The sequence below is a fragment of the Phasianus colchicus genome, chromosome 2 (assembly GCF_987193195.1).
Source record: "Phasianus colchicus chromosome 2, bPhaCol1.hap1.1, whole genome shotgun sequence".
In the NCBI taxonomy this organism is placed as follows: Eukaryota; Metazoa; Chordata; class Aves; order Galliformes; family Phasianidae; genus Phasianus; species Phasianus colchicus.
Window position 1 is genome coordinate 92,498,249 of NC_143437.1, and position 26,111 is coordinate 92,524,359.

A 26,111-nucleotide genomic window follows, 5' to 3' on the forward strand; every position below is an offset into this window, starting at 1 on the left:
CTTTCCTGGTTAACTTCTATCCATAGAATCAAGATGATTTGTAGACACATTTTGTTATGGCTAACACTTTGAGAGAGTTGATCTGCTCTCTTCCTTTGGAAAGTGAGGGAGGGGAAACAAACCAAGCTGCATCTTCCCTGGTATTTTAAGGCATCCGAACTGTTAGAACAGTCACCAAAAAAACTGATTTCCATGTGTTAAAAGCTTCAGAGTTCAGTTTACTCAAATTCTTTATAAATCTATACAGATATTCCTATTACTTTACCTTATTATTTATTACTTCTAAGAGTTAGAATTTTGCTCTAAAACGTAATTAAAACAATATGTATTTCCCTGGTATTCTTCATACATGAGTTCTCTTTTCCTTATGCTATCTAGGCTAGATTCTGTTTTTAATAGAAAATAGATTAGCACAGTATGTCATGACCTAGTCTTAAGGAAAAGTCTTCACCTATCATTCCAGCTGTCAAATTTGAATAGCCTATAATGTGAACAAGATAACAAAACCAAAAGAAAACAAAATCCAGTTATTAATATTCATTTGTTATGTGTGCAGCTGACAAGCTTTTTAATTTCAAATATTGGAGACACATAAGCCTTTTCTGTTTCTAATACAAATATTAAGATAATGGTGTCCTACTGTGTGTCAATTCAAACCTGTATTTAGGAACACATCTTGGTCTGTTGGTGCTAAAGTTTTTATTAAATTGAGATATGGAGCTGAATACGTCTGTGTTTGAGAAGGTTCTGTATGCTAGCGCAGTGAAAAATAAATATTATTATGTACCTCACCAAAGAGATTACAAAGAGGTTTCCATCATGTTGTAGTGATAATGGAAAAGAAATCTCTCTAATTATATCATATCTTTTAATTATAGTAAGACTCATGTAGATACTGCTTCTGGAAGAAACTGAATGCTATTTGACAGTATTTTTTAAATGCTAGATATTAAATGTAGTTAACATTTGCTTATATTTAAAGCATCTGATAGAATAATGATTGGTGAAATCTATATATTTTCTTCATCTTTAAATGGTTTTAGAATGAAGAAGAATTTGTTCTTAATATTGTATTTTGATATTATAGGTAAGCACACTAGACTGGGTACGAGCTGAAAAAATGTATAACCTCTGTGAGGTTCTATTTAAAATTCACAAGGTAGGTTTCCAAACAATTACAATTATATTATACAGTAAAGAAAGCTTGCCTCTTCCTGTTGATGTTGAGATCAGTTTAATCTCAGTTAGGGGTAGCTGACATTTAAGTAGCTTATTTGTTGTAATAAAACCTTTTGGCAATGACTGTTGCAGTATAATTGAATCTGGAAAACAGATTAAGGTCCAAATAGGCAAGTTCCTTAAGTTCTCCCAAACTGAAGAGTATTTTTTTGCCATGTGAGAATCAGACGTGAAATGCTGATGAGACAATCAGCTAATCATAATGAAAACAATGTTATTTTCCTAGTAGCTTAGATTTTTAAGTGAATGTATTGAAGAATGTTTTCCACATGAAGATGCTTTTATTTGAGTAATAAGAAGTATACAATTTTGCCATTCTTAGCTCATTCAGAATTTGATAACATCATAATTGTTTTTAACCGTAAAAGGGACAATGGTGTCCATTTGCATACCAGAAATTTCTTTATTTTTTCCACCATCCAGAGATAATGTCATATTTCTGTTTAGCCTGTAGCAAGGAAGGACTTAGAGCAAATCCTATTGGTCTGTTTAAATAGTTGACTTACAAAAGATATTTTCTAAGTAGTTGCATCAGATAGGTTAGTATAGTTCTCTATTGGCTAATTAAAAAGAGCTTTGCAGGCAAGATAGAGCTAGATGAAAGATATTCCTAGAAAAGTAAAACTGAAAACTTTCTCAAGGAATAAAAAAGAAAATCCTTTCCCATGAGATGCTGTTTCATTGAAAAATTCCAAACAAGCTCTAGTTCTCACCAGCTGCTGTCCTTCCCTCTGATGTTCCTCCTTTGAGCGCGTACTCATGTTGTGGAGAAGGAATGTTGCTGTGTTACTGGTACAGATCCTGGCTTAGCAATGCTACCGAGGGAGAACTGCTTAGTTGAGAGAGTACTTCTTGTGGATGCTTCTCTGTCTGAACACAGTTAACTGGGACAGTGTACAGAATGAATGACAATAACACTCCTCCCTGTACGGCAAAAAGGGTGTTGTTACCTGTTTCATTAAATGACCAAATTGTTTGGAGAATGGAGTGATGGAGTTTCTGTGTCCTGGTTGCTCAACCTGCTTGTCCCAAACTGACTTTCCACAGCAGTGATATATTTCCTACATCAGTTTTGAGGATTGTAATTTAAAAATAAATAAATTGTAAACACAATGAAGTTACAAAGAACAGAGTAAGAAGCACACAGACAAAAACAAACAAACAAAAACCAACCAACCAAACAAACAAAAAAACAGCAAACAATAGCTCTCAGCCTTGCACTGACATCTCCCTTTTAGAGTGGTGTCAACTCCATTAACTGGCTGGTAAAAGAGCCTGGTGTCAAATGCCTGTTTTGCAGCTGTAAGTGAAAATGTGGCAGTTCCAGCCCGTCAGTGTATGCTTTTATACTCTAGTAAGCCTTCTTTCACTGTGCAAGAGGGGATGACAGAAGTGAGAGAGGGAAGGGTCTTAGCCAGTGTCTTACCAAGAGCCTGACACTCCTGGAGTTGCAGACCAGAGCTGAACTCCAGAGCACAGGCGCTCAGCCAGGAGCTCAGTACTGCTTTTGTGGATGTAGCATTAATGTAGATTAATGTGACCATGACTGATCGTGGGTATGTGTGAACAGATCCTGACCATCACTGAGACAGCAACAAAGAGCAGAGAATCTGACCCTGATTTTTGATTCTGTCTTATTAGATTTTCTTAAAATTTACATTTTCCAGGTAGATAATTTGGGCAACAACGAAACAAATACTCATGCTTTTTGAAAAGGTTTTTCTCCACAGTGGGTTTTGTTTTTGCATTTTTCTCCTTCAAATGTTGCTACTGATTTGAAAGCCACCCCCTTTTAAATATTCTGGTAGTTTCAAAGATAGTTTATCCTTAAATCACATTCTGTGGTACTTTTTCATTAAGAAAAGGAAATGGGAAGTAAACTACCAAAGATTCAACTCTTTAATGTTCTTGACATTTTAATAAATTAATGTTTAATTGCTAGTCTTCATGAATACATTAACTAAAGTGCAAAAGCTCAAATTCAGCACTTTAACCTCTTTTCTGTTGATTCTTTGATACGAATGACAATGAGGCAAAGTGAACTAATCCAAAAAGATGGAAAAAATCTTAAGAGATTAGAGTTCCTACATTATAGACTAAAAGGTGGAGTTTATGTTTTAAAAAATGCAGATTGGGAGAGTGTTTTTAAGGATTTCCAGGAGCTGGTTAGAACTACTGCAAAGCCATGATGGAGAGTGCTTTTCTATTCTTAAGGGAAGGTGCACTTGTTACTCAACTGTAAGCGTCTCACTTATGTTCATTAAGCAATAAGAGTTAAAAATGGAAAATAAGCATCCAATATGGGAAGGGCATCTTATAACTGTTCTGCTGTATTTTAGGATTGTGTGCATATGCATACATATAAATACATATTTAATTCACATAGGTATGCAAATATGTGAATTAAAATTCATATATATGAACATTTAACGGTAACAACCAGGTGACTGAAAATGTGATCCCACTTATGTATTTCCTCCTAAATTTTCTTCATACTCTGTATTTACTGGAACTGTTAATGAAAAACAGTATATAACATTAGATGTATTTTCAAAAGTAGCCTGTATTAAATACATTTGATTTTCTTTTATTGCATAGTATTTCACACATCACATTTCTAAGTATAAAAATATAAAACAAAAATATTTTAGTCTAACAGCCACGATGAGTACTACTCATTGTGTAGTATTGAAGTAGATGTAGGCTTATTACCTGTTACTCCATGTGTACTTAACACAAGATGATATGCACTTATTTTATTTGGTTACCTTTTTACCAGTGCAGAGGAGCATTGGAAAGTAGCTTTGAACTGCTTAAAGACTGTTCTCTCCTATGCTAGCTGTAGGGCCTTTTTTTGACAGCAAAGTCTCATGTACCCTGCTACAATTATGTATTGCCTCTGAGGTATCCCCTCAAATATCCATAATTTAAAAGATAGGCAAGTAAATTGGATAAGTTTAGATATGCCAGCTTAACATTATTCAGTAATTCACCAATACAAACAAAATTTTCAGTATGAGTTATTTTGATCCTGTTTATGAATATGAGAGCAGTACACAGGGAAGAATGTACTGATGAATCATTTGTTTCCTCTACTTTTTATTACTGAAACTGGATCTTCACTGCTGTCCCGTGAAGTTGGTTGTTTGTGCATCTAGAACAGAAAGGATGCAAAACCCTGTGCTTTTAAACATTTGTCTTACATATAGCAAAATATTTTAGGTGACAATTGGATGTTCAAATCCCAGTTTGCTTGTTTTTATGTGCATGGAATTTCCAAGTTCTGGTAGGCTATGATATAGTACTGGGACCTTTGGAAAAAATAAATTTGAAATCTAAAGAATCTTTTACTGTAAGATTCTAGGACTTAGGTGCCATTGCAGAGCTACATTCTGATCTTTTCAAAGCCAGCTATGTCCACTCCAGCATTACTGCTTTTACCTCAGATCTGCCTAACCTGAGTCAGCTCTCCCAAACTTTATGTGGAGTGCTAGAGAAATAATATTCTGATGGCAAGTAATTTTATAAGATGAGAAAAAAGGTTCCATTTGCAAATTCTTTCATGGTTTTTCAATCTTTTCTGCTCCATATCATTATAGAGAAATGGACATGGCAAAAGGCCCTGATAAGTAGAAATTAAAATATATAAATATATGTATGGAAAAACATTCATTGAAAGTACTCAACTGTAAAAGCTTTTAATTTAGTTTTCTTTTTCTCTATGCTAGTCACTTGAAATATTTGAGAAGCTTCATGTGACATTTGGTTTTCAGTAAAAAGCTTTCTTTTACAAGAATATTTGTTATGAAGAAAGACTAATGTGAAATTTTTCATCTTCTTCATCCTGAAGATGGTGGCAGGATCCCATTTCACTCCCCTTGTTGTAGCAGAGCAGCAATGGAAGATATTAGGGGATATTTGAAAGTTCAGATCGTTTCCTGAATGATCCTTTGTGTAATTGGTAGAGTATTGCATTCCTGAGTGTTTAGGAAATTGAAATCCAGTTAGAATGCATTAGTTATATTCATCTGTAAGATTTATAGACAACTCTTGAAGTGTATTCAAACAATTAGGAAATTTGGTTTATTCTCACTGTAAACAATATATTGTACAAAATCCTTTTAAATTGTGTATGTGTTGCTTAGATAATTTTGACAGTAATTTTGAATACTGAAGTAGCTTTGAATATATGTTACAAGGTTGCATTAATTAGAACCAATGAGAGAATTTTGCAGATATTGCTTAATTGTCAGAATGTTTCTTCAAGATAATTATTAATAACAACATATCCAAGTACCCACTACTTACAAAAGACAATGTTGCTTTAACTGTTTTGCTAGATGAAGAATCACATACTGAAACATATCTTTCAGCTCTGGCTTGCTGACGATTGCTGGCTACAAGCAAACTTGTATTTTGGTATTCATCAAGACTTCGATTTTGAAGACCACAGGCCCTATTGTTTCAGTGTTATGGTTGGACATGGCAAGAGTCATTGTTTCAATGTAGAGCTGGGCAGCGAGTTGGCAGTTTGGGAGAAATCATTTCAAAGAGCAATTTTCTTGGAAGTTCAAAGAACTGGGGTAAGTAATGAATAATTTAAATCCTGGAGCCATTTTTTTTTTTAGTAAAATAAGTATAAAATATACTTAGATAATATATATGTTCAATAATTACATGGGATTGATAAGCTCCATTAATGAGGATTTGAATATGCATAGAAGGGTTCTGAAAGCTTCATAAGGGCAATATTGATCTGTTCAGATGTAATAACAATCTGTGAGTATATAATGTTTGGAAATTAGAATTTTCAAATGTATGAGTTCACCTTGATTAAAAAAAACTGAAAATTAACACATTTTACTACTGAAATACAATTTTTTTGTGGAGGTTCTTTAGACTACTTTAAACATTTTCTTCCATAATGCTTAATTCTACTTGCCTAAATGGAATTTAAAATTTGTTGCTTTACATTATGGGTCTATTTTACAAAATATAAATTGTTTGCTTTTATGACATTAATTGAAAATTAAAGCTGACTTTGTTAACACTGGAAAAATTTGAAGAATCAGAGTAAAAGAGGAAAGTTAGTCACATTAATTCTTAAATTCTTCAAATAACACAGTGGATCATCACTTTTTACTGCCTACTAAAATTCTCTAAACCCAATTACTTTTTAGACCTGAGTGTGTGCTCCTTGTTAGATAGTTTGATGTTTAACATTAATGTAGCTGGTATAGCTGCATAAATGTATGTCTATTAACATGGTGCTGACTACACTTCCATTGGAATCAGCAAGGTTAGATCAGCAAGATAAGAAAGTCACATCATAGAATCACAGAATGGCTTAAGTTAGAAAGGACCTTAAAGAACATCTGATTTCTAACCCCCTGTCATGGGTAGGGTTGCCACCCATTAGATCAGGTGGCTCAGGGCCCCATCCAACCTAGTCTTGAACACTTCCAGGGATAGGGCATCCACAGCTTCTCTGGGCAGCCTTTACCAGTGCCTCACCACCCTCTTAGTAAACAATTTCCACCTAACATGTAGCCAGCCCCAATAGACTTGTACACAATCAGTCTCATGAGGCAGCCTCTAACTTTATCTGCTCTTGAGAGGGATGTTCTTCCTCTGAACCCCACCTAGAGGTTCAGACATGAGAGGTGTGGGAAGCATGATAGCCAATGAAGATTGAGGCAGGGAACTCTGCCTTTTCCTTGTCTGTTGAAGCCAGTTCTCCCTTCTCATTTCTCAGAGGGTACAATCTCCTTTGCCTGTCTCTTCTGACCAGTATACCTATAGAATCTCTTGTTATTTTTCACATTCCTCACCAAATGCAGTTCCATCTATACCTTGGCTTTCCAGATCCCATCTCTGCATGTGCAGATGGCATCCATATATTCATCCCAGTCCACATATCTCTGCTTCCTCTGCCTCTTATTTTCTTCTTATCCCTCAATTTAACCAGCAGGTCCTTGCTCAATTATTCTGGTTTTCTGCCTCTTCTGCTTGATTTCTTATGCTGGGGGATGGAGAGCGCTTGTGCTCTCAGAAGGGTTTCCTTGAAGAGCTGGCAATGGTACTCCGTTCCTATGTCCCTAAGTACAGTTTTCCTGTGGATCTCATCCAATAATTCCTTAGATAATAATTCCTTAAGCTGAAAATCCTCCCTCCTCAAGAGTTTTGACTCTATTATTTGCCAGGCCCATGTTCCTTGAGATCATGGCCTCAACCACAACATGGTCACTACAGTCCAGGAATGATTGCACTCACCCTAAAGTGCATAGGTTATTCCAATTAACACATAAGAACACAGTAATACCATTTGATAGAGCAAATTCTCAACTACAAAGCACTGACTTTTTAATATGGTCTCCACCAATAGCTATGCATTTTCACTAGCAGTTATCAAGAACCTGCATGCCACATGTAAAAATCTACACCAACAAAGGTGATTTGTTTCTTCTGGAAGAAACCACGGTTTCTTCCAGCCGTGGTTTAACCTATTTGAAACCTCCATTAGAGGCACTCAATTAAAATCATGATTACAATGCTTAGGTCTCCATGTGTGTGTTCTCAAATTAATTTTCTTCCTCAGTTGTATATATTCATGTTTGCTGAAAACCTTATTGTGAGTAGAATATAAAGTGGTTACTCTCCAGCAATGGAAAATCTTTTTGACTCCATTATTCTTTTTCTTCCTTCAAAACATAAATTCTGCATGTCCTGGTTTTCAGATAGATGTTAAGAGCAGCATGAATGAGCTGCAAATCAACATTACGTAGATTAATCCCAGCCATAGAGAGAGAATTGACATTTCAGTATTCATGAAATTAATTGTTGTAACCTCTAGGTTAGATTGTCCATAAAAATTCTTTCTTTTGGATAAGGACCATAATTGCAGCAAGAAATTCATTTTTATTCATAAATGATTGGGCAAGGTTCATGGTGGCAGTCGAATGTCACTATATCAGTCTAGCCATTCTTATTTAAATGTGGCTTCACACTGTTAGCTTATTAGGGCCTTTTGGATTTTTTCTTTGGCAATGCTGTTTTTAACTCTATGTGTTCTTTGTTTTTGATACTTTCATACAAATGGTATTTCTGGAAAAGAAATCTTAATGTTCTATGACATATTCAAAGGTATGATATTTTAAACATTTTTTTTAATAGCTGTTTTAAATGATAGGTAGAATGCAATAAAGTAGGAAGAAATTCCCCTCACAACATCACTGCCTCTTCAGCTGTCTTAAAGTCATATTTCAAGCTGCAAATACTTACAAACAGGAACCTACCGCAGAACTGTGAAATTAAGTGATCATAAATAAATTAATGTATTTGCAAATGGTGCTAGCAGGTGAAGTTCTTTTAAATCCTTGTGTAGAGATATCTGTATTTTCTTCCTAGAAAAAATATTGTAATTGATAGTATAACTTGGACTGATAGGGGCATTAGAAATGCAGCAGAAGTAGGGAAATAGGAAGTTGGAAGGCAGAAAAAGCACTGTTAAGAAATATTTTCCTAAGGTTGGTGATAATAATCATCTTTGCAGTGGATAAAGGTAGATTGTGACATTTTCTCAATCACAACTAGAAATTCAGTCATCACTCACAAATTCCAGCAAACAAGCCTCCAAGCTGACATCCTGTTCTCCTATGAAGAAAGGTTGAGGGAACTGGGCTTGTTTAGCTTGGAGAAGAGCAGGTTCCAGGGAAACCTCACTGTGGTTTTCCAGTACTTGAAGGGAGCATATAAACAGGAGGGGGAACAGCTGTTTACAAGGGTGGGTAGTGATAGGACAAGGGGGAATGGTTTTAAACTGAGACAGGGGAGGTTTAGGTTGGAAATTAGAAGGAAGTTTTTCACACAGAGGGTGGTGACACACTGGAACAGGTTGCCCAAGGAGGTTGTGGATGCCCCATCCCTGGAGGCATTCAAGGCCAGGCTGGATGTGGCTCTGAGTAGCCTGGTCTGGTGGTTGGTGATCCTGCACAAAGGAGGCGATTGAATCTAGATGATCATTGTGATCGTTTTCAACCCAGGCCATTCTATGATTCTATGATCCTCAACAGTGGAGAGCTCTATCAGATGAAATCATTTTTCTTTTATCTTTTTTTTTTTTTTTTTTGTAGTCTTCAAAAATAAAATTCTATCACTTTTACTAGATTTCTTACTAATTCTTTGACATGTCAGGATAGGCATGCATTAGTTGAGGACAGGAGTATGAGTGTATCCCCACACATAAGGGATGATAGGGGTAACATTCATGTTTCTGGAATGATACAGATCCCTCCTGTCAGAGAAATGCATTAAAATAACATGACAATAAACATTTTTCTTGTAAATGATTTAATATTTCACATAAATCCATGCAATGTGAATAGTGTTTGGAAATCCAAGAACAGTATAATAGTATAACAAGCATAAATGTATGGCAGGTTTTCACTCTTAGTAGTTGAGCTAACATGTATCTATTTCTCTGGATATTTCATCCTTTTTTTTTTTTTTTTTTTTTTTTTTTTGTATGCTTTTTCTTCAAATGAGATTCTTAATGTTGAAATGTAAAATTAGGTTCCTTGTGACTCAAAAATGGTTGCTGATTATGTTTTTTCCTGGATAAATGCAAGAATGATTATTGGGAATAATTGTGCACACACAAACCCAGAGTTTTACTTCCGTCAGAGTCCTAAATGAAGCTTTCAATTTTCTTTAAAAATATTGTAGTACTAAAACTCCATGAGTAAAATTCTTTTAAAAAGTAGCAACGCTTAAAAGAATTATTTTTCTATTCTGTATGCAACAATGAGTTCCATTTCAATATTGGTCTGTTATGTCAATCTCTATTTTATCTGTGGTTATGAGCAGTGTTCCACAGTTATGAAAGATGACAGGCATGAAAGTGGCATGTATTACAGTATCATTAGTTCACAAGCTTCCTACTTCCATGCTTTAACATTTTCTTCCATTTACTGTATATTTGTAAGGATCTAATCTAAAACTGATCTATTGATGGTTAAAGCAAAAAAAAAAAAAAAATCCTCTAATTATTTTGAAGAAATTGTTTACACAATATACTTTCCTCAGCTGCTTCTCTTTTTGCTTAATGGACTGCTTCTGTTCATGTGTCTGGTTGTGGGTACTTTTTAATATGCTCTCTTCTATTCATCTTTTGAAGTTTCTTTGTATTACTTTGTCATTGATTTTATCAGTTCATTGGTTTTAAGTCATTTCTAACCTAAGTTGCCTTCCTTGAAACAAAAAGTGTTTGTTGTATAAATGAGGAATTAATATGTGCAGTTCTCTAATTCCTACCAACTACTTGCTGTTTGTTTTGTACTATTACATAATTTTACCTATTTGTGTTAAAAAAACTTTGAGAGGATTCACAAGAACAAGTTTTGTTGTGTCGACCACACCCCTCATTTTGGTGCCATCAGCCAACTTGCTGAGGGTATGCTCAATCCCACTGTCTGTGTCATCGATAAAGATGTTAATGTTTATATTCAGAATAATATCCATCAGAATAATAACATTTGGATGAGATTCTAGTAATTATACTGTAGTATAATACTCTGTGATGAAGCAGGACAATTGTTGTTCTGAACTATTATATAATTAGAGAGGCATTGGAATACCAGTTAGCATTATTTTGTGGACCAAAGGTTTTATCCCAACCAGTTTGAGATCTAGATAAGAATATACATTGCACAAGAAGAGCGATTGATGCATACACTTCCATAAGACATTTTATCATGTAGTCTGATAGTTTCATAAAAGAACAACTGGAAATGATTATGTGTGACCAATGTTTTTTTTTCTAAATGCCTGCATGTCAGAACAACACTTGGCACACCTATGCTTCAAGTTGGATTCTAGATTAATCGTTTGTTGTTTCTAGGGGAAATGATATTTTAGCTGAAAACCTTTATAAAGCAGTTTATGGTTAGAGATGAGCATTCAAACAACTAAGAACAGGAATGCACCTGTCAGTGATGTGTAGTTTGTGTGTTGCCACTGTATAGTGACCAAGTTGCAAGGAAGCTTCCAAACAGATCCGTCTACATCTCTTTAATCATATGAAATGAAAAAATCTGATGAATGAATGTTTTAGATTTAGAGAAAACTGATTTAAAGGAAGCTTGTGGTGTTTGGAACCAGGCAGAACAAAGAAAAAGTTTAGTTCCCTGTGGCACAATACACTAGAGTTGTTTTCTAGTCATTCTCCAGTGACATTTTGAATTAATCCTGTTACAACCCAAGTTTGATGTAATCAGAGTGGATCTTAGAGTCTGTGTCCCCACTGGCAGGGCTGTGGTATCTTTCCACTCATCTTTGAATTGCAGGTAACCTGGCTCTTCTAACTAGTGTCTGAGATGTATAGAAGATTTTGAATATCATAGCAAGTCTGCAGTCAAAAGAAACATGATGATTGTTCCTGGTGTATTTTGGAATTAAAAAGTGTTAAAACAAACATACAAAAAAAAAAAAAAAAAAAAAAAAAAAAAAGTAGCAGAAGTTAGGCAACCTGAATAAGCAATAATTGACTTTTTTTTTGCCCACAGATCTGTTAATTCTTCATGGTAAACTAAGAAGATGAGTAAAACGGGAGATTTGAATAATGTATATAAAGTTAAATACAGTTGGCAATGCTACCTTTTTTTTTTTTTTTTTTTCTGATAACAAAGCATATATGAAGCAGACTTATATTTAGGAATACCTTTAATAATGGAAGTGCCATCATCTACTATTTTCAGACAACACTTCATTCTCATTTCTGAAACAAACTGAATATCGTTATTTAAATTGAGGTGAAATAATAGATAGCAGTTAGATTAAGTTAGATTCATAGGGTCATTAGAAGTTCGTTATCAGTTTGTTACCAGAAGTAGTCAGTTTAATTACACAATTAAGCTTTAAATTGTTTCCATTCTGTACAGAAGGGTTATTACAATTCCAGTTTAATTGCTTATCATTACAAATACTATTAAATTCAAATTCATTTTCATGCTAACGCAAAAACAAAAACAAACAAAAAAAAACCCACCCACATTCTTCACAATCTAAAGAAAGATGAAGAGAATTGTATGCATTAGTTGTAAATATAATTGTAAAAATGATTGCTGTATTTATAAAAAATATTAATAATTCAGCACTTCAAACACTGTAAATCTTATTCATTTTCTACAATAAGAACTGATTTACAATGATACTGAAGAAATTCTTCTTTACTTGTTCTATATTTTAAACACGATAAATATAAAATGTGGATTTTCATGTTGCTATACCAGTGTTTCTGAAAATGGCATTCTTAAAATTACAAATGATCCATATTAAAAGTTTGATTGAAACCCTTACATTTATATGAATATATTTTTACTTATCTATAAATACAGAGATTTAGTTAATAGTGATGTAGTGTAATATAATTTTATTACTGTTTTCCAGAGGATATTACAGAATTGAATAAGGATGAAGATATTCAAGTTACTCTAAGGGAGGTTTGAATTTATAGATGAATATGATTTTAGCATTTTAAAATCTTACATTCTGCTTTCAAAAGTGAGCATTCTCTATTTTCTCCCCCTATTTTTTTTTTTTAATACTATGGTAGAAAACCAAAATTCCTATTGAAGCATTGATTAAGAACCTAATTTTGTTCTGATAATAAATAATTGAATTGCTCAGTTGTTTTCGAAATGAACTGATGTCTCCTGTAGGTACTTCTAATTGAAATTGTCTCTCAACTGCAAAATTAGTAGTATTTTAGAAATTTACAATCACTAGGAAAGAAAGATCGTTTAATTTATAATGAAGAACTGTCTTAAAAAACAAGTCAGCTCCTTTGCTGAAGTCCACTAGTAGATTTTCACTAAGATGAATGATTCCAGCCTGATTAGCGAGAATCTGCTTCTGGTATGTGGAAATATCTGTGAGGCAATCTCTAAGTTGTAAAGCAGCATTCATTTCACAAAGTCATAACTTTCTTTCCTTCTGAAGAAAAAAAAAAAAAAAAAAAAAACAACACAAAAACACAGATGCTAAAAAACTGCAAAACTGTTGCTCAATGACAGAGATGAGGAAGCTCAATCTATTACCAGTGGCTAGATAACGTAGGTATTTATTTCATTTAGGCCACCTATTGTATGACAGTGATTTTACTAAGAGTGGTCCATATTGTAATAGCTGACCTAAACGTAAAAGTTCCAAGCATCGCAGTGTCCTGAGAAAGACACCATTTAAAATGTAAACACATTAAGTCTTATTTTCTAAGGCAATAACAATTGAGCTGACACAACTTCTGCCAAAATCAGTAGAATCAGTATTAAAATTCAACCAGTACAAAGACACAACACAGGAGTTTTCTACTAATATGATTAATACATCGACTAGTAATCGATTTCTTAGGAAAACTCTTTACACTTAAATTCAATTATTACGTTAAACTCTAATAAAATATGACCAGTAAAATAGGTCAGTAAAAATTCCAATGTCCTCATCTGTATACAGCACACTTCCTTAAGTCTTTACAAAATAGTGTGCTCTGTTAACAAGTCAACTGTTTTAGTAGGAAAAGCTGCTTAAAGTATTTATTGATTTATTTTATTTTATTTTATTTTATTTTATTTCATTTTGATCTATATAAGGCTGATCACTATATTTTTATCAACATTCATTGACAGGTAAATCTTGAAGACTTAGAGCTTTGCCATTAACTCTATCAGAGTTGGGAATCATTGCTAAGTAAACAGTGCAAAAAGCATGAATTATTGTTATTGGGTTCTATATACATTGACTAGTAGTTAATTATTATAATAAAAAAAGACCAGAAGCGCATGATGATGGCTGTTTTATACTATCTGGAATGTATATTGCTCTTACTATCCAGATAAAGGTGAATTCTCATTAATTGTAATGTTTATTTTACATATAATTGGGATGACTTGTCTCTGAAAAAAAAAAAAAAATGATGTTTATAATGTTAAAAAATAGATTAATAAAATTATGTTGCTAATTTGAATGCAAATATTTTTTTTTACTCTAAGCAAAGTAAATGTTTTGTTAAGATTTTCACAATTTGTGGATGATATTTCTACAAAGAAGCACAGTGCATATTTTAACTTAAAATTAATTATAAAATTAATTATAACGAATGTATATATAGGTAAAATGTACATACTGTTTTCATATGGATATTATACTTCCATATGATGCTTTCACACAATCTAACACAAAACTGCCCAAAGAAGGAGCTCGGACATCTGTCACTTTTACAGTAAACCTACAATTGAACCTGCCATCAAGAGGGCAAGCTCCAGGATCCTGGCTAATAAAGTAGGATGGATCAAAGCTGATTTCTGGGAAACCTCTACATCTATGGGAAAGATGGTGAGGGCACCCAAATAGCAACTGTTAAAGTCTCTCAAGACCTGGAAGGACAGATACCAGTGCCAAAAATATACCTTCATTCTACTTCTGAATAGACACAAGAGGTCTAACAAATTCTGTGGGTCAGAAATGCTGTTCTCCTATTTGCAGTCACATTGTCAAATTAATGATCATTTTGTGAAATAAACATATATGCATTGTGATACTGATATCTGAAAAAAAAAATACAAAGAGCACTTTAATTGTCTTCTGTTACAAATTGTGCATGATCATTCTAAAACTCAATTTTGCTTGGATTCTTCTGGCATATATACTACCATTTTCTGATCTGACACAGTTCAAACGTGACACCTTCCTTTTAATGGTATAATTCTTTTACTAAAGAATCAAAACAGTTTTAAACTCACAGTCTACGTCCTACAGACTATATTCAGAGACACCAAGATTATAACTGGAAAACTTTTACACCTACTCAAGCAGTGCTAGCTAAAAAATGTCTCTATGCCACGTTTCCTAATGTTTTGAATCTTTTTAAACACAAGCTGTGTTGTTAAAATTAATGTGGCTGTTTGAGTTGTATGACAGAAAAATATTTTAATGTGTACCGTTAAGTGATACCTCTCATCTATCTCTATTGATAATATTTAACTACTCTGTGATAAACCAGGATTGGACCTAAGCCCAGAAAAAATCTCATTTCCATTTGGTAAGGAAGATTGTTTAAAATAACCTATGTTTTTCCTCTGTGTTGCTTAAGCTGTGAGTTCTCTTGTTGAATACACCTGCAGAGCACTGACTAGTATGCCAATATGCAGTACTACCTTTTTTTATTTTTTTCTTTTTGTTTTTCTAGAGAATTACAATAGAAGACAGCTAAACCCAGATTTCTATTGTTAAACTTCTATGTAAACAATAACAAAGGGTAATCACATAATTGCAAATGTATGGCAAGTTAATTGCAAAGGCTGGAATGAGAAAGCATAGTGTTCTGTACCAGTGTGAATGAGCAGGGATGAGGATCCTTGTAGCAGTGCTATCTGAGAACCTGTTTAAAGTCAGAGTATATGCCAGAGGCAAGCTTTTAAATTTAATAACTGCAATCTCTTCCCTGTATGGCAAAATGCAAGCAACTTCCGTTGTAAATAAAAAACTATTCGTGTTTTGTATTTGTTTGTTTGTAAGTATAAACCGTGATATGTTTATTTGTAATGGTTATCACAGTGACAATGCAGCACAGACTGTTTGTCTTTAGTATTTGTCTGCCAATCGTTTTTAAAACAGTTCCAATATTTGCAAATATTGAATATTTGTAAAATCTCCAGGCTAATTATGCATGAATAGTTTGTTTTAATAATCACCATATGTGGCTGAGCAATTAAGATGCTTACTCATTTGGGAAATCTAATTTAATATATTTTCAAAACTGCTTTGCTGAGTCAAAAAACTTTTTTTTTTTTTTTTTTTGACCTCTTTAGTTGGAAAATAATGGAGAATAAGTTGAGACTCGTGCTTGATACTGCCTTATGATTCTTGAATGATACATGGGAATATTTAAATACTGTTGTAATTGATTATTGATTACTGAAATCTTTTTAGTGCCAAATAATATGAGCTTTGAACACTAATAAGCAAAGTAATTTAGTTGGAAATAATGTACATTTGTCATTGTTCAAATGATTATAATACTAATCTGTACTACTATGTGAGTTTAATTCCCAGCCCCTTCAAAATCCTACATAGCACTTAAATCTGTAATCTGTAAATATTTCTTTAAGTAGTAGAAGGAGGGAACCATCGGAGTTCCTCAATACAAATGTTCTAGATTATACACAAAATTTTTGAAGAACAATTCCATGGCACAACTTTCACCTTAAACAATTGTATTAATGTTTTCAGTCTCCTTCAGACCATTCTTGTATTAATGCCATTTTTTGGCATTTAAGAAATAATCCAGATACAAAAATTCGTGCAAACAAACGTTCAAGGATGAGGCAAACATGTGATTTAATAAATATCAACAGGAGAAAAATAAAATCAAAAAAATTAAAGTTCAAGAGTGTGTATGTATATGATGTATAAAATGACTAGTAGCATCAGATAGGGAGAAGCTGAAGGCAGGATCTATCTCTATTCATGCTGACTTTTTGCTGAGTGGCTTTTTACTATTTACTTTAATGCTCATCATACTCTTTCAAATGACATCAGCAGCAGACACATTCTGTTATGCTTTCAAAATCCAGCAAAGATGCCGGGTATTCTTAAAATGCAGGCCAAGAGAATCAGCTGGCATTTTTCAGTCATTCAAGCATACATGTGAAGAAATGTTGCAAGGTAAAAGCTTCTCTTCAAATTTTCAGACGGAGAAATAAAGAAGTCAGATAACTGTTATAATTAGATTGCAGTCACTAATCATTGAGGCACTTGTACCTGCACATGCGCTGTAAATGATGTGAGAAGTCATACGTGAGGTCTAAGCAGTTCTCCAAAAGTTTTGAAATAGTCAGTACTTTTTTCTATGTAGCATTTTATAATGATGGTTCCCAAGAATATAGTGTTTATTTTGAGAAGAGTGATCCAGTACAAAGACCTGCAGTTCCTCTCTATCTCACAGACCTGCTATGAATTTAGTCAGAAGTTTTTGACAGCTTTAATATAAAATACTGTAAAGTAATATGAGTACTGTTAGCTAGTTGTCTTTTCATGCACACACACAAAAAAAAAAATCACATAAAGTATTATTATTATGTGATATGTGAAGTTGATGGTTGTTCTCTCAAAATTCATGGTTTTTTTTTTCCAGTCTAAAACGTATATGTGCAGTTGGCAAGGGGATACTCTGTGTTTCACAGTTGACTTTGCTCTGGGATTTACCTGTTTTGACAGCAAAACAAAGGTAAGAAGAAAAAGAAAAAGAGAAGAAAACATAACTCAGCTTTATTTCAGTGTTCTTGAAGTTATCAGTAACCCTATCTTTTATACTAATGTGGAGTATTTCTTTCTCAAACATACTGTATGTTTTGTTTATATAGCTCTACTGAAGTGCAGTCAGTCTGGGACTCGACGAGGGTAATCTATTTGTGCCATAGCATGTAAAGTAGATATTGGATAAATATATGTATAAAAGTAATTTCCTTTTCAAGCAATAATAGGAAAAGAAGGTTATTTGTAGCAGAGAACTTGGTTTCTTAGTAACGGAGAAACGTCCAGATTTTGAAAAGATTACCAGTCATGAAAAATATTGAACTTTCACCTATTTGTTCACATTCTATTTGTTTTGAAGCAACAGATATAAAATAGAATGAATTATTCTTCCATCATAAGAAATTTAGGCTATATCAGAACTGAACAGAAAAAGAGCAAATACATTTCAAATTCAATCTATGTGATTAAATTCACTTTTCTTGCAAAACTGAGTGGCTTTTAAAGGACTATAGGGAATTGTTTATGGCATATGACAACTTCCAAACCATATCTATAATTCTACTATTTTAAATAAAAGCTGTCATCATTTTTTGTGAATTTATAGATTTGTTTCCTCGTGAAAATGAATTTACACTTAAAGAAGTTTCTACCTTAGTACAGCTGTTTAGTATAAGGTCTGTCCTCTAAAATATAGTCTGCAACTACTGAAATGATTTTACAATATATATTAAAGAAATTCATTTAGTCATTCTGATTTAAAAGAAAATACATTTTGAAATATTGATGCAGGATCTAGTTTTTATATGTTGGCATTTTTTGTATTTTTGGCTCAATTACACAAATATATTGAAATTTCAGCGCAAAGAAATAATAACCAGTATAATTGTTATATGGAAATTTAGACAACTTGTGCTGTATGTGCTATTCTATAAATAACATGAAAATTCAGAATATACTTGCATACTTTTCCATGCCTTTGGTGATACTACATTCTAAAATTGTACTCTTCATAGCACAATTTCCACATAGCCACAAATTAAGTATAGACAGTAATTGTCTAATTAATTTAGACTGTATAAAATGTTTATTTTAGATCTGAAGATTGATTTAGTGTACTCCTCCTTGAGAACTGTGAACTTCTCTGTTGATAGTCATTTTCACAAGACCAGAAAATTATTCATGATTAAAATCTCATAGTATGTAGAAATTCTACTAGTAGAACCAAAGTATTACCTATAGAAAGAGTTGGTTTTAAACCAGTGTGCCTACCATCATTATAGTTGATGTTGTGGAGGCTTCAAACAAACTTTGCTTTTGTAATATGATAAAATGGCTTGGGAAGTGACCTTAAAGACCACCTAGTTCCAACTCCCTGCTGTGGGCAGGGTTGCCATCCAGGGCTGCCCAGGGCCCCATCCAACATGGCCTTGAACACCTCTGGGGACATAGCATCCATAGCTTCTCTGGGCAAGCTGTTCCAGTGCTTCACCACCTCTGAGCAAAAAAATGCCTCCTAGTTTCTAACTTAAATCTCCCCTCTTTTAATTTAAAGCATTTCCCCTATCCTATCACTGTCAGACCATGTAAAAAGTCAGGGCTCCAGCCCTCAGAAATTCTTCATGACCCCTCTCTGGACCCATTCTAACTGCTCTGCTTCCTTCTTGTACTGGGGGCTCCAAGCCTATACACAGTGCTCCAGATGGGGCAGAGCAAATGAGCATAATCCCTTCCCTCTCCCTGCTGGCCTCCCCTCTTTTGATGCAGCCCAGGATACTGCTAGCCTTCCAGACTACAAGTGCACGCTACTGTCTTACGTTAAGTTCTCAATTCACCAGGATCCCCAAGACCTTCCCTGCCGGGCTGTTCTCAATGAGTTCTTCTCCCTGTCTGTAGACATATCTGAGATTGTCCTGATCCAAGTGCAACACTTAGCCTTGTGGAACCTTATGTGGTTCAGGTGAGCCTACTTCTCAGGCTTGTCCAGTTCCCTCCAGATGGTACCCTTTCTAGACCAGTCCCTGGGGTCCAGTATCTCTATGGCAACCCTGTGACCATCCAACCAACTTCTTATGTACTGAATAGTCTACCTTTTGAATCCATGTATCTCCAATTTAGAGATAAGAATATGATGTGGGACAGTAAAAGACTTGCAGAAGTCCTAAGAGAGAAATAAAGAATAATGTTAGACATATTAATTCTCTTGTTAAACTGGAAAAATTCTGGAGAGCTCATATGCATTTATTGTTTTTCTTGGTGAGAGATGGATATGTTCTCTGTGTCTCCAAGCATGTGTGAAGCAATAATGAGCAGTTTCTACACTTAATTCTTACTGCCCATTAATGTCAGCTGAAGTTGATGGTGTTGCCCCACAATCTTAGGTTTTTTAGAATATTTCTTTCCAACACTGAATAAGTTTGAAGTAACAAAGTAATTAACATTTCATTAGGGACACAGCAATTCTGCTGAAAAAAATATATGTTCTAGACAATGAATTTCAAATTAAGGTGAACTTTTGATGCAAAAAAAAAAATCTTACAGCGCAGCAGGTGCTCATACTGGCTTATTAAAATGCAGGGCGGTCTCCTGGTCTGACCTACAACTCTAAGCCTGGATCACACATTTTGGGCAATCAGCTCACTTACTCATTAAAAATGTTCTTTATTACAGTTTGTAAAGAGATTGAAGGAGAGCCTTCTGCATTACAAATGACAAAATAAAAAGGGCAAGAAGTTTTCCCTAGGAGTTTATGCATCTTTTAGAAAACTCTTCATTAGAACAATTCTGAAGAATTGTCAAACATATTTGAAATAATTACTTCATTTCATATGTGTTGTGTTCTGAGGCTGTCATGGGACTAACTCGTTCAGATATGGGGTACATCACAGAGACATCTTGCAGTGCAGCTGCTTTGTATCTGATCATATAGTTTTTCTCTATCAGTTAGCTTACCTGATTCATCTGCCCTTCCACTGTGCCTGCAGCTATGCATCCAAGATAAAGAGATCCCAAAGTATACATATTCTTCTGCCTTCCAAAGCCATCTCTTTTCCCCTCTATGTCAACTATGGACTTCAGCAATGCCTGTTATTGCTAAATTATTCTTGTTTTGTCCTCCTCTTAGAAGTCATAGTATATAGTGAGCATTCATCTTTACTATTTAGATATACACCTGTTTAAAATTTGAATACCATTCAGGCAGTCCAATCAAGCCCTCTGGATTCAGTTAAAATTTGTTTATTAATGTAAAGTTTCAACAACTTCACAGTGCTGTAGTAAGCGGCAGTGATGTTCCTGTCTGCAGGGAACCAGAAGATGATGTCAGAGATTTCATTAAAATTTCATGCCTTGGTTTTTTGTATAAACAAGTGTACAAATAATTATTTTGTTTATAGGGCATTCTCTCTCAAACTAAGAGTAGGATTCTAAAGATCATGAAGAAAATCATTGGAATCTATGAGGTGGCTGTTGTCATTTTGTGTAGTGATTATCACGTTTATGAGTTGTCCTTGATTCAGGTTGCCCATATCCACTACAAAAGCAAAACTGTTGTCTAATGAGACATAAAAAATCTTTGTTTTCTCTTTCTTATCCTAATTATCTCTCAGTCTGATATTTCTTATATTCTCCACTGTGGTAGCACCAAGATTAATCACAGTGAGGATATGTTAATAATAATTTTTTTATTATCACCATTGATATCAAGGTTTCTATTGTAATAATTGGCAATGTTGTGAAGAAATAACAAAGTACTAATGAGTAAGGCAAACTTGAATTTACTAACTATATGGTAGGATTACACTGTGTACAGAGTAATTCTAAACTCACCAGAATGTCTCTGCTCTCAGGTAGTGAAAATATCTGTTTAAAGTCATATGGAAAGAAATGATGTTTCTGTAATGACATCTGAGTCACAAAGCAGCTAAACCGCTCCAAATCCAATGCTATCTAGAGAATATTGGAAAAATTCACAGATAAAAAGTAAGAAAATTTCCAAATGAAGATATCGCTGGCCCACATGAAGAAAGTATTTTGCAGTAAGGTATACTGAAAAATGGAACAAAGCCAAGTTTTTCTGACTGTGTGATTTTGAAATGGCCTTCAAAGAATTTAAATTGTTTCATCAGCACTGTCCGGAGACTGAATCACATTTTGCCACATAAATAAAATTTTCACTAACATTATAGATATTAAGAAAACATCAGCAGAAGGTTTGTATGCAGTCTGTTAGCTATTTTTTGTAATTATATATTTGTAGAGTATCAATAGAAAACATTCAAATACGCAAGATGATATTGATTTCAAAAGCACGGTTTCCTAGCATTTACTTTTGAAAAATATCCCCATACCAATTAAAAAATTCCTGTCAATCTGTGATTTGCCAGCAACTGTAAGTGCTGCATATACTTGCAAGAATTCTAGAGTTCCTGTATATTTTAGAAACAATTGTGTAATTTAGAACATATCTTCTATAATTTGCAAGACCAAGATTTTTTTTTTTTTAAATAAATATAGCATATTTATAGGATATTTAGCATATTTATCTTTGGATTTCAAACCACTTCAAAAATGCTTTTTGACCAAGGTATATTGAGCACTACAATGTCTGACTCTTACCTACATTGTGCAGATGAGCCAGCTGAAAGATGACAGATCAAGATATGAAATTGTGAAATTGTGTTCATTAGGATAAAAATATCCTAATGAATACTTCTAGAAATAATCTTTTGTCATGGATATTGAAATTATATCATGTAGGCAATGGAATCATTCAAATTTCAGAGAATTTCCATATTTTTTTTAATTAGTGTGTATTAATATCATGTCTTTTTTTTCTCAGACATGATGCAAAGCTGTTAATTTTATTTGCTCTGCAGCCAGCTTGTGTTTACTGCCCTAATGCTTTATCTTAATATATAACCATTAATCATTTATCTGTAGTTTTAGGTAACTGTGTAACAAGTCCTTAATCAAATTTCTTTCTCTTCAGAACGTACTGTGGAGGTTTAAATTCTCTCAGCTGAAAGGCTCTTCAGATGATGGGAAAACAAAAGTAAAGCTGCTTTTTCAGAATCCAGACACCAAACAAATAGAGACAAAGGTAAGTGACATAATCTTTCTCAGCTTAGTGAAAAAATGAAATGGAACATTCAATTCCATTTACTGCTGCACTTGCATTTAGTGATCTGCAAATCATAGTTTATATACTTTTATCCTGCTCTATAGAAACTCCACAATGAAAAGAATTGATGTAGCATCTCTAGATTTATTACGCTATTTGTACAAATCTGTTACTGAGTTGTGTTTTGATGGCATAATAATATAATATCTAAAAACTTTTTAAAGAGGATGAAGCAAAAAATATATCTATTTAACTACTAAATACAAATTGTAGACTAACAACTTCAAGCAAATACAAGTTTAAGATTTACAGATAAAATAGTGTAATATTTATTAGCTTAACAGAAAAGAAATAATCTCCCAAGAGGACAAGTAATTCTTGAAACTTACTCTAGTGCATTCAGTTCTGTGACTGGGGAGTGCTCAGTGCTTCGCAAGATCTAGCATTAACTTGCAGCAACGTCCATCCACTACTGAGGATGAGATACTGATGTATTTTATCTTCTAGTGATTATCAGATCTGGTTGTGAAACTTAGAATTGAGATTCCCAACTGAAGTTCATCAGTTTCTAATTCAGGATTGTACTTTGAATCATCATCTGGAGATATACTTGTAATGCCTCAATCTGGTCTCAGATTCTCTCTGTGAACCTGGACTTCTTACAGTTGTACACATAACCAAAAGGGTAGGATGGAAATTGGAGAAATGAATTACCAAGGCAGTGATCACTGATGAATAAAGACAGTGGTGAATAATTCAAGAAAACATAAATAAATGAATTGAGAATTATTCAGTCATTATTCAGTGAAAGGAATGAGGATAACTTTGATGTGATATAACAAAGAAGATAAGCTAAGAGTGAGTTCAGCTTCCAACTGATATTTGGTAGACAAAACTCAATGAAAACAAAAAGCACATATAAATCTATTTGAAAATTTTCACTTTTACCCAGAATTACACAGGTTAAAGTGACTTATAAAGTGAAAATTTGCTACAGTGACCGTATTACAAAGGTAGTATAGATAATACCTTCAATTATTCTTTAAAATGTTTTAAAAAAAACCTATAAGGAGATAATCTCTAAACTTCCTTGTTCATCATAAAGCAACAACAAATATAATATGTCTTTCTTTGTACATCTATATTTATAAATTATTCATTTTTTCACCAGCAAACTTAAACTCAGTTATCTGTTGACACTGTAGTAGCAAATACAGTAATATCATAAAAGATACAACACTATAATAATATGGCTATAGTAGCAGGTCATTTCCACTTCATTTCTGATGGTTCTCCTTGGAGACATAAAGGAACTGCTATCATCACTATATACGTGATCATCTGTTGGATAGAATTTAAGTAACTTGTTAAAGGTCAGACAAAAGAGCATGCTGTTGCCAAAAAATACAATCTCAATTTTGGGGAATCTGTGTATTAATCATCAGCTTATTCATGCATGATTGGTCACGTGTCCCTGTTCCTCTTCTCGTTCTTTACTTTATTCTCCTTTATTCTTTACTTTTAAGTTTATGCTTTTATTTTCACTTTAATGCTTTTTAATTGAAGAGTTTTATTCTTTAAATTGAAAAAATGAATTTATATGAAATTTTCATTAGTTATTAATTTGATAAAAGTGAGTCCTAATGATACATAGCTATTACATATATAGGTTCATACAGAATTCTAGATAGCTATGTACCTAAATGTACACGTGCATTGTAAATGTTGGAGGAGCCCAGGGAAAGTACATTAAAGGCCAGCTAAGCAGCTGAGGATTTATCAGGATTTCAGTGAGGCATAGGCCTTTTGTTATGTACCTCTACCATTAAGATTTCACATTAAATGGAAGTGGGATACAGCTATGCAGACTCTCCACTTCAGATACTTGGTTTATATATTCAAGTATATGTCTATCACACTCCTAAATGGTATTATTTCTTAGACGTTGGGATTACAGACTAATCATGAAATAAGTTGTGCTTATACCATACTATACTACAATGTCTGCCTCAGCTTAGTGTACTGAAAGAACCAGACAGTGCTGTATGATGAAATGCCGCCAATAATCAGAAACAGAGAATGTCACCAAATGATAAAGTTTCATTTCCACTACATGTGAAATAAAGCTTGATACAGACTTATAGAACATTCTACTGTATGTTGCTTGTCTCCTATGCTTTCCAACTGTTATGCATGTAACTTAAGAACTGTGCATATTTGTTTGACTACATACAGTACTCTTTCTTCACTGACATCACAATTATACACTTTTGCAATTAGACTGCAGTACAGTCTTGCTGCAAATCCTATGCTGTTTAAAAAAGGCAGTTTCAGGAGAGTGATTGTGGACAGATCAGCAAGTGTGATTCTTTCTTTAGATTTACTATTTTCACCTGAGAGAAAATTTATTCTGTGTTAGTACTGCTTAGAGATAAAGGAAATTAAATAGTGCAAACAGAGCTCTCTATTTACAGCAACATTGATCTCTAACATTAAACAGCCATAATATAGCACTCACAAACTTCTGTATTTTATTAACATGGCTCTTTTCTTGCTGAAATCTGGCAGTTTACTACTGAATATCTTAACAGCGTGAAAAACATTTGCAAGATGATGATGGACATTAGTTAAGACTTTGACTGTGTGACAGTATTGGGCAGTCTGATTGCTGCTGGAATTTAGTTTATATTTGCTGGAAGGGGTGACTTTAGTAGGCTGCATTTAGACAAACATCTCCAGAAAACTTCTCAGATGTTTTCTATCTGCCAGTGGAACATCTGAAAGTGTTCCAGATTTGATGGTAGATGGTGGCATTTGGAATCACTGAAACTGGCAGTGAAAATCCATTTGATTCATCCTTACCCCTGTAGGGCACTGTTAAAAGACTTAAGGACAATTCATAGACTTGTAATTCACCTGGCATTACATTTTGTCATAATGGATCTAGTTCTTACATTGGTAAGAGCACCATTTTATCTTATCTTTTGTTTGTGTAAATGACATTTGCAAAAAGGAGACCAAATAAAACCTTACAGCTGAACAAGCCTTCACACTCCTTTGTGTTTACCAGGGGAAGGTCATGCTTAACCAATCTGGTGGCCTTTTATGATGGAGTGACGGCATCGGTGGACAAGGGAAAGGCAACCGATGTCATTTACCTGGACTTGAGCAAGGCCTTTGACATGGTCCCCCACCACATCCTTATCTCCAAATTGGAGGAACGTGGATTTGATGGGTGGACCACTCGATGGATAAGAAAGTGGTTGAAAGGCCGCAGACAGAGGGTGGTCATCAATGGCTCTATGTCCAGGTGGAGGCTGGTAACGAGCGGCGTCCCACAGGGGTCTGTCTTGGGACCGGTGCTCTTTAACATCTTTATCAATGACATCGATGACGGAATCGAGTGCACCCTCAGCAAGTTTGCTGATTACACCAAGCTGAGTGG

General features: G+C 34.0%; 1 protein-coding gene across 1 annotated transcript in view; it reads left to right on the top strand.

Annotated features, from left to right (window-relative positions):
• SNTG2 (syntrophin gamma 2) overlaps window positions 1–22,870 on the top strand; it is a 223,823-nt gene extending 200,953 nt beyond the window's left edge. Inside the window, 4 exon segments of the mRNA XM_090136333.1 lie at window positions 1,088–1,159; window positions 5,613–5,822; window positions 17,426–17,518; window positions 22,535–22,870. Coding sequence (XP_089992459.1) covers window positions 1,088–1,159; window positions 5,613–5,822; window positions 17,426–17,518; window positions 22,535–22,870 — 711 coding nt within the window.
• The last annotated feature ends 3,241 nt before the right edge of the window (window positions 22,871–26,111 follow it).